General features: G+C 40.4%; 1 protein-coding gene across 3 annotated transcripts in view; it reads right to left on the bottom strand.

The window, feature by feature from the left end:
* Positions 1-12,741, bottom strand: part of LOC138961661 (centrosomal protein of 164 kDa-like) — a 58,799-nt gene that overhangs the window by 45,821 nt on the left and 237 nt on the right. For all 3 annotated transcript variants that reach the window (XM_070333331.1, XM_070333333.1, XM_070333332.1), the window contains exons 2-10: positions 10,265-10,506; positions 9,432-9,543; positions 6,802-6,935; positions 6,431-6,522; positions 4,309-4,437; positions 2,939-3,055; positions 2,046-2,111; positions 1,394-1,486; positions 696-779 (exon numbers count right to left, since the gene is read on the bottom strand). In XM_070333331.1, coding sequence (XP_070189432.1) covers positions 696-779; positions 1,394-1,486; positions 2,046-2,111; positions 2,939-3,055; positions 4,309-4,437; positions 6,431-6,522; positions 6,802-6,935; positions 9,432-9,543; positions 10,265-10,331 — 894 coding nt within the window. In that variant the 5' untranslated portion in view covers positions 10,332-10,506. The remainder of the gene's footprint in view (positions 1-695; positions 780-1,393; positions 1,487-2,045; positions 2,112-2,938; positions 3,056-4,308; positions 4,438-6,430; positions 6,523-6,801; positions 6,936-9,431; positions 9,544-10,264; positions 10,507-12,741) is intronic.

The raw sequence follows: 12,741 nt of genomic DNA, 5'->3' as shown, positions 1-12,741 counted from the left end.
TACGGTACATCTGTGTGTACTTTGCAGTGTGGTTGAGAGAAGCAGAGATTTCCACCAGAAGAAGGGATGAAAGACAAACCAGAGAGAAGCAAAATGAGAGTTTTGCAGGAATTCTATAACTAAGGCCTAAAAAAAAAATAGGTGTGGTTATGGTAACCCGACCTACCCTATTTTTAGGGGCCGACCCTATAACTTTTTATTACATTTGTCAAAATTTTTTAAAAAAACACAAGAAAACGAGTGCAGAAAACGCAATGAAAGCGATAGCGCCCGAGTCGCACACTTATTTCCCTGTCAAGTAGGTTTAATTTGTACACATTAGAAAAAAAAGTAAAAAAAAAAAGTGATTGCCTACCTTCCTACCCTATATTTTTTGGCTATGTTACCGTAACCACACCTATTTTTTTTTTTGGCCTAACAATCTCATGAGGTTCATGGTGAACAAATCAGACTTGAGATAAGGAGATCGCTTTGAGGAACAATACTGTAATACTCTAACTGTATTTTAAATATCCCCCCCCCCCCCCCCCTCCGAACAAAAAAAAACAACAACAACAAAAACCACACACACACAAAAACACAGCTACACTCTAAAAGACACCAGGGAAATAACAGCACAAGTCACCAAGAAACGAACAGATCTTGATTTCTTGTCAAGATTATTTGGTATGGTAGTCAATTTTTCCTGAACATACCTTCTCCAAAGATCCTCGGAGGGCTGGCTCCAGATTCTCAATGTCCATGAGCTTTTCTGACAAGTTCTTGTCAATTCCAAAGTCCTGTAGAGAAAAAAAATCAGTTAACTTGATACACAAATAAGAAATGGTCTGACATTTTAGCCTGAAGTTTACTATCAGTTACAGGAAAGAATAATACCTTTCAGACTGAATTTACCGAGAACTCTCAAAATAAACACTGTAGGTGAAACATTAGTTTAACAAAACTGTTGCTAATTACAACTAAAAAGTTCAGATCTTTCAAAATCATTTGACTGTCATGCACATACCTACAGCTGGAATAAATGTGACAGCATATCAAGTATCTCTCAGGGTGATTTTTCCCCCTCTTTTTTTCATATTGTTTTCTGTGTTTTCTTCTTTTTGCAAACAGACATATTTTGAAATTGCTATGTGGAAGAAAGATTTAAAATACCCTCAACAACAACAAGAAGAGCAAACGCTCGATCGAGTCACTTTCGCAGTTCTGAATATTATATGAGGCATCAGATGGACAGGAAGAAATTGCTATTCACAACACAATGAGTCACGTTCACATAAAATTTGAGCCCGGACAGACTAACACTGACCGATTACATAGAGTCACTTTTTCTCAAGTGACTCAATAAAACAGAGCTAAATGACGGCAACAATGTATACGCTGTGAGTATACTTACCACATCTTTGAAATCATCACTGTCGTCACTCTCAGAGCCGACTTTGATTGGTGCTACTCCAAACATGCCTCCACGCTCCTCTGGGTCAGAGTCCTGACATAACAAGATCGCAAACACTCAGTTTTGGGAAAAACTGTGCAACAACACTTCTTCTTCTTCTTTCGCGTTCATGGGCTGAAACTCCCATGAACACTCACGTTTTTTGCACGAGTGGGTTTTTACGTGACAACCATTTTTACCCTGCCATACGCCAATTTCAGGGGATGCATGCTTGTTATTTTTGTGCTTCAATAACCCACTGAACTCTGACATGGATTACAGGATCTTTTCCACGCGCACTTGGTCTTGTGCTTCTGTGTACACACAAAGGGGGATAAGGCACTAGCAGGTCTGCACATGTTGACCTGGGAGATTGGAAAAATCTCCACCCTTGACCCCCCAAGGTCGGCCAGGATCAAAAAAGCAACAAGTTCTATGAGGGCAAATGCTATTGTTCTGTTCATATAAATTACATTATCATGGGACAATGATGTGCATCAACAAGATTTCACATACTTGTTGAGAGCATGCATACATGGACACATAAACACACTCACACTAAGGCATCTTCACGCATGAAGAACTAGACAGACAGAGGAAATGGAAGACATACCACATATTGAAAAGGGTCTTCTCGTCCCGTTTTTTCTCTGGCCTTCAGTGCCCTCAGTTCACCTCTCTGAAACAAACAACAAAACTTCACCAAACATCCAAAAACAGGTAGATAAATCTTACCATTCTTGTTTTTTAGTCTTCACCGGACGCACACATTTCTTCACATTCGAACAAACAACGAAGCAACATCATATCTTGGTTCAACTTTCAATTGTTGAAAATCTGTTCATGTGTTGTGCATTTATGACAGTTTTCCGATTAAAATTATATCCTGCTAAGATATCAAATGAAAATTTCTCAAAAACTGATAGTATCAGATACCTTAAATATTGATTTTTACACTAAAGCAGTGTAAACTCAAACCGGTCACGTGCATTCGCACAGCCTATAAAATCAAGCAGATTTTCACAAAGTGGTTTCGGTACCGGCAGCAGTTCTGTTGTACCTTTTTGTTTTGTTTGTTTGCTTAACGCCCAGCCGACCACGAAGGGCCATATCAGGGCGGTGCTGCTTTGACATATAACGTGCGCCACACACAAGACAGAAGTCGCAGCACAGGCTTCGTGTCTCACCCAGTCACATTATTCTGACACCGGACCAACCAGTCCTAGCACTAACCCCATAATGCCAGACGCCAGGCGGAGCAGCCACTAGATTGCCAATTTTAAAGTCTTAGGTATGACCCGGCCGGGGTTCGAACCCACGACCTCCCGATCACGGGGCGGACGCCTTACCACTAGGCCAACCGTGCCGGTCTAGTTCTGTTGTACCTAACCAAGTGTCCTTGGTAATGGTTGGAAAGGTACCGAAGACTACACTTTGACTTATAGGATACTAGGAGAATTTTTATTTTATTTTCCAGGACATGCAGCAAATATCCGTATTTCTTACCTCATCATCCTCATTATCATACTCATTGGAGTAGATGGGGAGACTCATGCTACTGGTCATGTTCATACTGCCGCGTCCAGACTTCATGGAGCCAGTGGTGGTCAGGCTGCTCATCACCTGCGTTTCATGGACACACGTACATACATCCGTCAGGTCAGTCTGCACTTTGGGAGGCAAAACATTACACTCATTTTTAGAGTCCCACTGAAATCTTCTGGTAACAACACACGATTTTCTACGGTTCAGACATGGGATTCTTAAATCTCTATTTTTGTTGTTGTGACTGTGAGTGATGATTTTGACTAACAAAAGCCTTTCAGTTTCAGCTGGTGGCTTTGAAATTTACGGAAAATCTTAAATTTATGTAAAAATATCACGTCTGGCTGTTCCCATGGGAATAACGCTCTGTGTGGAGAAGACTTGTAAACTTTAAAACATCCTGACAAGTAGAAGACATTTTTTTGGGAGTAAGATATCTAATATCTAAATCACTGCATAAAAAACAAGTTCTTGTACTTTGGACAATTTTGTTTAATTAATTAAGAAGTACACTGTATAGCAACAAAAAGCTTGAACTCCTTCAAATTTAATTCTAATGGCCATTTCCTGGGCAATACAAATCTTATCCTTGAAACAGCCAACCCACATAACGGCTTGAAAAAGAATTCAATAAAATAAAGATAATTATATGAACAGAAGCTGACTTGGCCAGCTAACACCAATGTAAAGAAATATTACACAGGCCACACACCAGAAATATAACACACCATAAGGCCAAACAAAATGTTTTGTTTCCGATGACGAGACTAAACAACCTCGGGCTCAAGAGCTTCATTCCTTTTATTTTGGGGTGGGGGTGGGGGTGGTGAAGTTAACCCCTTCACTGCCCACCCCGTATGTAATACGTGGTCATTTTCTGTTTATCGTACGCCCATAACCGTATCTCATACGTGGGATTTGTGTCAACAACATTTCAGGACATTTCTGAAAACTAAATGGGAGGTAACCACTGTCCAAGTACTTGTAGGGGTTCTAAACACAGTTCTTTCCCATAGACCGTTCGGATAAGTTACTACCACTGTGGCAGTGAAGGGGTTAATGTTTTCTATTTGCACTGGTGCATGTGGCTTTTTATTGGCCTGAAATTGTGTGAGCTGGCCGTGTCCTCTAAATGTTGGAAAAAAGTAACTGTCTTTGTGTTGTCTGCAAAATAAAGTCATTTTTAAGTTATATTTTTTCATGAAAGGTAAAAATAAATGTCTATACATAGTCGAAAGGAAAAATAGGTCAGTCCGGTGAATCGGAAACATCGCATTTTTTTCTTGGCCAAAAAGCAACAATCACACACACGAATCACAAAGACCATCCACCTGTTGACTGCCCCCCATAGAGCCACGCATGCCACCCAGAGTGTCGGAGGACTTGAGCGAGCCCAGCACCCCCTGACGATGCATGGAAGGCGTCCCCTGGCTCTGTTCTGCCTTCAACAGCGGCCCCAGCTGCAAGTAAAGCAGGGTGCACAAAGCCACTCAATACACTGACAGCCAAGCGGTGCAGTTTCCACAACCAGCAGAGCAGACAAACACAGAAACACTCAAACAATATGCTTCCTGAAAGATCGCAGTGGAACCCCCCCTTTTAAATCAAGATAAAAAAAAATCACAGAAAAGCAGGTCTTAAATTAAAATGCAGGTGAACTTACGGAGTTATGAACAGGAAGTCATGGTCACCAAATGGGTGAAGTCTTCAATAAAGAGGAGGGGGGGGGGGGGGGTCGGGTCCAATGCATATAATCATGAAAATTTACAAAACCGGGTGTACTGTTTACTTTGAAAAGGGAAATTCTTATTCTGCACACACAAAAAAACCTTCACTTGTGTTCACCCAGGTTTATAATTAAATGGGATAATTTAGAAAACAGTAAAGAGGCCAAAGTTATCTCTTTCAGGAAACATCATTCAACATTTTAAATACGATTGTTTTTGAAAGGTGTATTTTGGAAGGAAGGAAGTGAAACTGCAGATCACATGTGTCATTTCAGGTGAAAGGCAGATGGCAGACTGTTATTTTTCAACACAATCAGTCAACAAATGCATGCCAGTGTAAGTATCAAATGAATGATGAGGATTTCACGATTTTCCCTTTGATTAAACACATGATCCTTTCTGCTCCCTGCGTGCTCAGTCGCCAAGCAAGTCAACAATCTCCATCACTTTTACCTCTTCTTCCTCTTTTCCACTGTTCTTTTCCTCTGTCCTCTCCTCCTTCTTTCTCTCTGTCCTTTCTTCTTTCTTTGTTCCCTCTACCTTCTTCTTTCTCTCCACATTCTTCTCCTTTCCAGATGTTTTCTTTGCAACTTCCAAGACTGCAGCAGGTTCAGCAACTGCCATTCCTTTATTTTCAATCTTCGCATTTTGGCCACCTCCTGTGGCTCCAGCTTGACCTGTGATGATGTGCGTACCAGACACCATCTCCGCATCAGTTTCATTGGAGCGTTTTACTGTGCTACACTCCTTTGTAGTGGCCTCATTCAGACTTGCCACTTTGGGGTCTGCCCTGCTCACGTTGATCTCACTTGCGACATTAACTTGTGGACTCTCATCTGACATTTTTCCAATTCCGTCCACATTCTCAGAAGTCTGACCAAGGTTTGTTTCAAACAGCCCTGCTGCAGGCATTACTTGAGGCATATTATTAATCGCAGCTGCCACAAATTCTTCGCCAAACTGGGTCCCCTGAATCTCTGCTGGTAACATCTTGACAAACTCGACTCCCTGTACGTCACTTGGTAATAAATCTTCACCAAACTTGAACTGGGTCCCCTGCAGCTCGGCTGGTAACATCTCACCAAACTGGGCTAGCTGTAGGTCGCTTGGCAATAAATCTTCACCAAACTGAAACTGGGTCCCCTGCAGCTCGGCTGGTAACATCTCACCAAACTGGGCTAGCTGTAGGTCGCTTGGCAATAAATCTTCACCAAACTGAAACTGGGTCCCCTGCAGCTCTGCTGGTAACATCTTGCCAAATTGGGCTCCTTGTAGGTCGCTTGGTAATAAATCTTCACCAAACTGAAACGGGGTCCCCTGAAGCTCTGCTGGTAACATCTCACTAGCTTCGCCAAATCTTGTGGGAATGTCCTCTGTTGAGGCTGCTGACTTCTTACCTCCCTTTACCTTTTTCTTGTTCAAGTAAAAGAGTAAGGCTGTAACAAACAAAACAAGCATCCCCTAACGCTGACAAACTCATCCCCCCTCCCCCCATTCTTTTCGTTTTGGGCATTTATACAGCTTACTTTTAAAATTTAGAAGACTAAAAATCTTCATCTTCAACCTTCATCAATAAACGCCATGCAGTGATCGAACGACAGAAAACAAGACCTGTGTACAGCATCATCTGTCTGAGCAATCGATCATATAATTGCAGTCATTTCTCTATCCATAATATCCAACAAATAAATCATGCATTGAACTGATTCAAAAGTTTCTTTGTTACCTTTCCGCCTAGGTCTTTTTTGTCTTTCTTCTTTTTCAGCAAGTCATCTTTCCCCAGCTTGCCTTTCTTCTTGCCGGCCCCTGGACCTGGTCCTGGTCAAAATAAAGTTGGTTAGCAAAATACACAACAAGAGGGCAGACAAAATAACCCCACGTTACAGGAATCTTTGAACACTTAGATCTATGCATTTTCAGTCGCCTGGAAATAGTTGAGAAGGTCCATTTTTGTACAGTGGAACCCCCCTTTTAAGACCTCCTGTTGGTTTTTGGTACATGACAAAGTGGAAGGATGCAATCAGCGCACTTAAAATCCCAGACCGATTTGTGATGGCTGACATGAAGATCTACACATTCCTGCTTCTAAGAACTTACCGAAGTTGTCTTTCCCTGAACATTTCTTCCGCTCTTCGGCCACCATCTTGCGGTAGAACTCATCACACGGGTGATCCCAGATACTCTCCCCCGTGGCAAAGTTGAAGTAGTAAATATGGCCATTGGGGTCTTGGCTGGAAAAAAAAATTCCATTATAACCCTCCCTGGAACAACCTTTATCATCTTTTTAAATCCATTCTGCCCGGAGTACATGTGCCCATTGGGGTCTTGGCTGAAGAAAAGAATAATATCAATCCTTTATAAATCCCCAGGAAACATACCCCACATGGTTTTACGACGTAACCCAACAATTATAATTTCTTTAATCCATTCTCCCTGGAGTACAATTGTGCCCACTGGGCGGCTGAAAAAAAGTTGTTTAAGTCATCAGGTGAGGTACAATAGATAAGCATGGCGTTCTTTACACACACAGACAGATATACAGAAAAATATGTAAGTTCCCTGATCTATGTTAGATTTACAGAATACACAAACATCTTGTGCCTTTATAATTTGTTTAGTAAACTACCAAAGACACGAACAACAAAACATACTTTCATTCATTTCAATCTTTAAACAGTGTACTTTTTCTTCTTCTTCTTCTTCGTTCGTGGGCTGAAACTCCCAGGTACACTCGTGTTTTTTGCACGAGTGGAATTTTACGTGTCTGACCGTTTTTTACCCCGCCATTTAGGCAGCCATACGCCGTTTTCGGAGGAAGCATGCTGGGTATTTTCGTGTTTCTATAACCCACCGAACTCTGACATGGATTACATGATCTTTTTCGTGCGCACTTGGTCTTGTGCTTGCGTGTACACATGGGGGTGTTCGGACACCGAGGAGAGTCTGCACACAAAGTTGACTCTGAGAAATAAATCTCTCGCCGAACGTGGGGACGAACTCACGCTGACAGCGGCCAACTGGATACAAATCCAGCGCGCTACCGACTGAGCTACATCCCCGCCCTGAGTGTACTTTTAATCTCTGGTCAAAAATTGTGAACAGTGGAACCCCCTGACATAAACCATTTGAGCAAAAAGCAGTTTTGTTTCAAGAGAGGACGTCTTAAAATGGAGGTACATTTACAGATCGATGTACATCGGAACTTTCAACTGATTCAAGACCCTCAATTTAAGGCTTCCTCCTTTCTAAGATTTCTGTTCATAGCCCAGAGCTGTACATTTACCTCCATTTTAAGACCTGATTTTTCTCAGATTTATTAAGGTCATAAAAAAAAGGACTTCATTGTACTCATTAACTAAAAATCTGAAAAACTTGGTTGCTTTAAAATGAGGAGTCTCAAAAAAACTTCAACAAAAATCAAAATCTACATACACTGTACTTCATTTCAAACAAAAGTTCCCTTCAAAGAGTACAGTAATTGTGATTGTGAGTGCCTTGCTACACTACTATAGGTATGATTAAAAACATTAAAAGAATCGACTGATAAACAATAACGGCACCATTATAACACTTATCTCAAACATAAAACAACCAAAAACAAAATTTCTAGTTACCAAAGTCCTCCTGCACCCTGACCCATTAGAAAACAGAATAAAGAATGTTTTTGCCGGAGTACCAGGATCTTGCCTTGAACTCTGACCATACAACATATTTCACCTTGCCTGATCGGGTGAGAAACTTAGGTGACATTCACAGGTACATATCATACCTCTAGGTGAAAAAAAGTGGCATTTAAACCTCCTACCTTCAACTTAAAGGGGAACCAAATGTGAAACTTTAGAGTGGAAGTTACAGAAAATTACTTTCTCAATCAAATCTAACTTTCTGAAACAGTAACATTAACAATCAGCCACAGAAATAGAAAGAACAGACTTCATTTACTTTTGTTCTTTCTATAGCTTATCTATTGTTTCGGTAAATATTTGTGTCATTGACATTTCACATTAGCCCGTGAGTGATACTGGATCAAAGGTGGAGAAGTTTGAAAATTCCACTCTCCAAACACTGTAAAATTTCATATCTAGTGGACATCTGACCTTAAATGGTGCAAAACACTTCAACCATTACCACTTTTGTGTGCTAATAATCACAGATTGTCAAGTGCTCACACATGAATAGCACACAAACCCTGCCCAGAAAAAAAGATTACCTGGTTGAACTAGTAGAACCAAATAAGCCAGATGTAAAGAAAAAGAAAGAGTTTTCAAAAGAATGATTAGCATTGCTTCCTGTGTAAGTACAATAATTAATATTAATCTAATGATGCTGATTTTTTTGCTGTGGAAATATATTTTCTTAGTCAGAAATAGTGTAATGATGTACAGATATTTTGTTTTGTTTGGAAAGGTCAATACCATTCTTCATTTTTTAACTGTTATTTATAATTGGTTTAAAACCTTTGTGATACTGACCTCAGCAAATAAATAGTAGTTTCCCCACCTTCAGAATATTTATGCATTCTAGTATTATTTTAGCGTTTTTGTGGTAATTCCTGTTAAATAAACTCTGTAATTTGCATAGAAATATTGACTCTAATACTTAATTGTTTATCTGACGTATGTCACATCGTGATCAGCATACTGTAGGTATCAGATCGGCATAACTATGCTGATGAGCATGCAATACTAGATAATTGATTACACAGTAAAACAACGAGCGAGGCATACCAAGGTTTCCAGTGTTCTGGTAGTGGAGCGGAGATGCCTTCTCTGGCAATCCACAAAAGATTAGGTTCCTTCTGGGGGTCAATGCCCACTGTCTGTGCATATTCGTAGATTTCTGCGGAGAAAAAATTAAAATAAAGTGCATAATGTTGATTGAAAAAAATTATAGAACAACTCCAAACTGCGTAAATATAGCCTTTCTTAAGTAAATCCAGCAGTAAACAGTTTGATGTTTGACTCACTTCATCAGTTCATGTAGTAGATGTCGGTACTATTGCATAAAATTAGAAAAAGAAACGTGATCATAAGAAAACAGAATAGTAGTTAGTACAAAAATCACTCACAATTACAAGAATAAAAACGTGCCGTCATTCCATTCTTTCCAAGGCAGTTACATGACAAAATATTGATTAAAAAAAAAAGTACCTAACCTGGTTACTGGTGTGTTTTCTTTTTATTTAAAAGAATAAATTAATTCATTTTTCTAGCTTGCTCAATTGTTACTTGATATACATGATGTGCCAAGTATTCCTCTGAGACCAATTAAGTTCACATGCATTCTCTCCCACCCAACCCCTCCTAGGCATTGTAAGATCATTAAATTCAATTAGAGGCATTGAGCATGTTTACCGAGATCATGTCTACAAACACAAACATCATCCGGTTGATTAATTGATGTTCAAAATGCACTGTCTCAGTGTCATTGTCAACTTTTGTCAACTGTCATATATAAACAGAATACCATTCCCAGTTCCACTCTCTAAAAGAAGCATCATTATAATTCTTGAACATTCCTTCACAGTTAAAAAGAACATGCAGTCAAAAACAAAACATACCTTCTTCTGTCGGAACGTAGTTTTCATCATAATCCTCTTCGAGGATTAGCTGGTCGTTTATCATCATTGATGCCAGGTTGAAACTGTATTAGCTTCTCCTCCTATGTTAAACGATACTCTCTGGATCAGAGATTCAGTGTTTTTCCAGCACTGCTTCAGCAAGCAGGACAAGACCAGCAGGCTATTTGCACTTCTTTCTCTTCATTACATCGGGCTTGGAAAGGGATGCAAACAACTCTGTACTGAAACAAATATTAAAACAACAAAGATCAAGTTTATCATAAATCAATACGGTTTGCAGTTAATGAGTGAATCACTTAATGTCAGGATGATATTTAGCTTGAAAAATGTTAAGTACTTGGGTCTGACTCTAAAACTAAAAGTGAAAAAAATTAAACATCAACATTTATTTTTCAATCTAATTTGGTTGACACTTATTAATGCTTCATGCGCACACATGTTTTTTAATATGAGTGTGTTTCACTTCAAACCCCATAATATAATATGGACAAAACATGTCACTATCAGTAGTATCAGTGGCACTGGCACTGGGTCCTAGTTGTACCACAGGCGGAAGGTATCGTCCACTGGACTACTACTATCACAGAAAGACTACAACTACAAGGTACGTCACTCACCTTTGAGTCTTCTGTGTTCTTGGAGTCGCTTCCTGGGGAAAAATAGTGTTCAAGACGGTTTGCCTCTTCCTAAAGTCTGTGTAAGGTCAAATAAATACAGTTGAAAGATTGTTTGAACTGTATGTACCTTTAATTTTCAGCTTCCGTCCGCTGCAGGTTGTTATTAACCATCATTTGGACGAATCTTCGTTTGCGAGCCGCTAGCTTCCACTTGGTGTCAAACTCATGCATCCGCACCGAATATGCATACCAGCGCTCATTGGTTAATAACAGGATATTCGATGATTACTTTCCCGTGGGTAGCTTCCCTTTTCTGCACAATATTTACATATGTTTTAGACCAATGAGCGCTGGTATGCATATTCGGTGCGGATGCATGAGTTTGACACCAAGTGGAAGTTAGCGGCTCGCAAACGAAGATTTGTCCAAATGATGGTTAATAACAACCTGCAGCGGACGGAAGCTGAAAATTAAGGCAAGCGATTCACAGAGCGCGGCGCGCTGTGCAGCGCGGCGATTCACAGAGCGCGGCGCGTTGTGCAGCGCAGCGATTCCCAGAGCGCGGCTATTGCTCTCACCAGCGCAGATTGTTGACGCGCTTTATTTTTGGACTACATGCATGATTATCAGCAACATTTTACACTCTTTCTTTGGACACTGAAATGCAACTTCAGGGCTGCAAGACTACAAAATTGCACTTTTTGCAGACTGAATATACGCGTTCAAATCAACTGGAAAAAAAACACTGAAAAAACGATCTGCGCATGCGCGAATTCCAAAATGGCTGCTGAAGTGTTAACTGGTGTGACACCGATTAACAGTTCCGCGGCACTGTACTCGGATAATTGTTTAAAAATGTCATCCCAGTTTAAAAACTCAGCTCCTTTCCATATATAGTAGAAGCCATTGCAATGACATGTAGTGATATGACTGCCAAGTATTCAAGGCCGGTGTCACGAACTGAAAACTCTGCCTGAACAATCCTTCTCATTGCGGTCAATGCGCATGCGCTAACATGGGGAGATTAATCACGTCGAGAACAACCTAACCCCGTAACCCTTACCCTAACCCTTACCCTAACCCATGGTTCGATCGGTCAAAGGGTCGCATTTTGTAAGTCCAAGATTGGCGCATGCGCATTGACCACAATGAGAAGGATTGTTCAGCAGAGGTAGGCACGTTCAGTTTTACATCGACGCAGCGATATATGGTGAATTAGTTGAAAGAGTGAGAGAGAGAGAATGGAGCTCTGTTTTTCGTTTTATTGACAGTTTTATTTCTCAAATAGATCAGATAGACGTAGCTGTTGTAAACTTCGATTGTGAAGGAAATGTATCGGCAGAATACATCGCGCGTCGTGAATCGCAGCGCTCCTCGTAGCGCCGCGCGTTGTAAATCGCAACACTGCACAACGCGCCGCGCGCTGTGAATCCACTTCGGAAAATCAAGTTAAAGGTACATACAGTTCAAACAATCATTCAACTGTATTTATTTGACCTTACACAGACTGTAGGAAGAGGCAAACCGTCTTGAACAATATTTTTTCCCCAGGAAGCGACTCCAAGAAAACAGAAGACTCGAAGGTGAGTGACGTACCTTGTAGTCTTTCTGTGATAGTAGTAGTCCAGTGGACGATACCTTCCGCCTGTGGTTGTACTGGCACAATACCAGAATTACTTTTCCCATTACTTTTCTTTAAGGAAAACTGCATCAAAGTAAATTGATTGTCATGCAAAGCATTTGTCAGCTTCTGACTGTTAATACAAGGACGGAATAAAAGTTTTGAAAATTACCACAGCTCAGAACTGTAGACTTCCAAAAATAACACAATGTTTTGAA

Source organism: Littorina saxatilis, linkage group LG3, assembly GCF_037325665.1.
Source record: "Littorina saxatilis isolate snail1 linkage group LG3, US_GU_Lsax_2.0, whole genome shotgun sequence".
Classification (NCBI taxonomy): domain Eukaryota; kingdom Metazoa; phylum Mollusca; class Gastropoda; order Littorinimorpha; family Littorinidae; genus Littorina; species Littorina saxatilis.
This window is presented reverse-complemented; position numbering and strand designations above follow the sequence as displayed.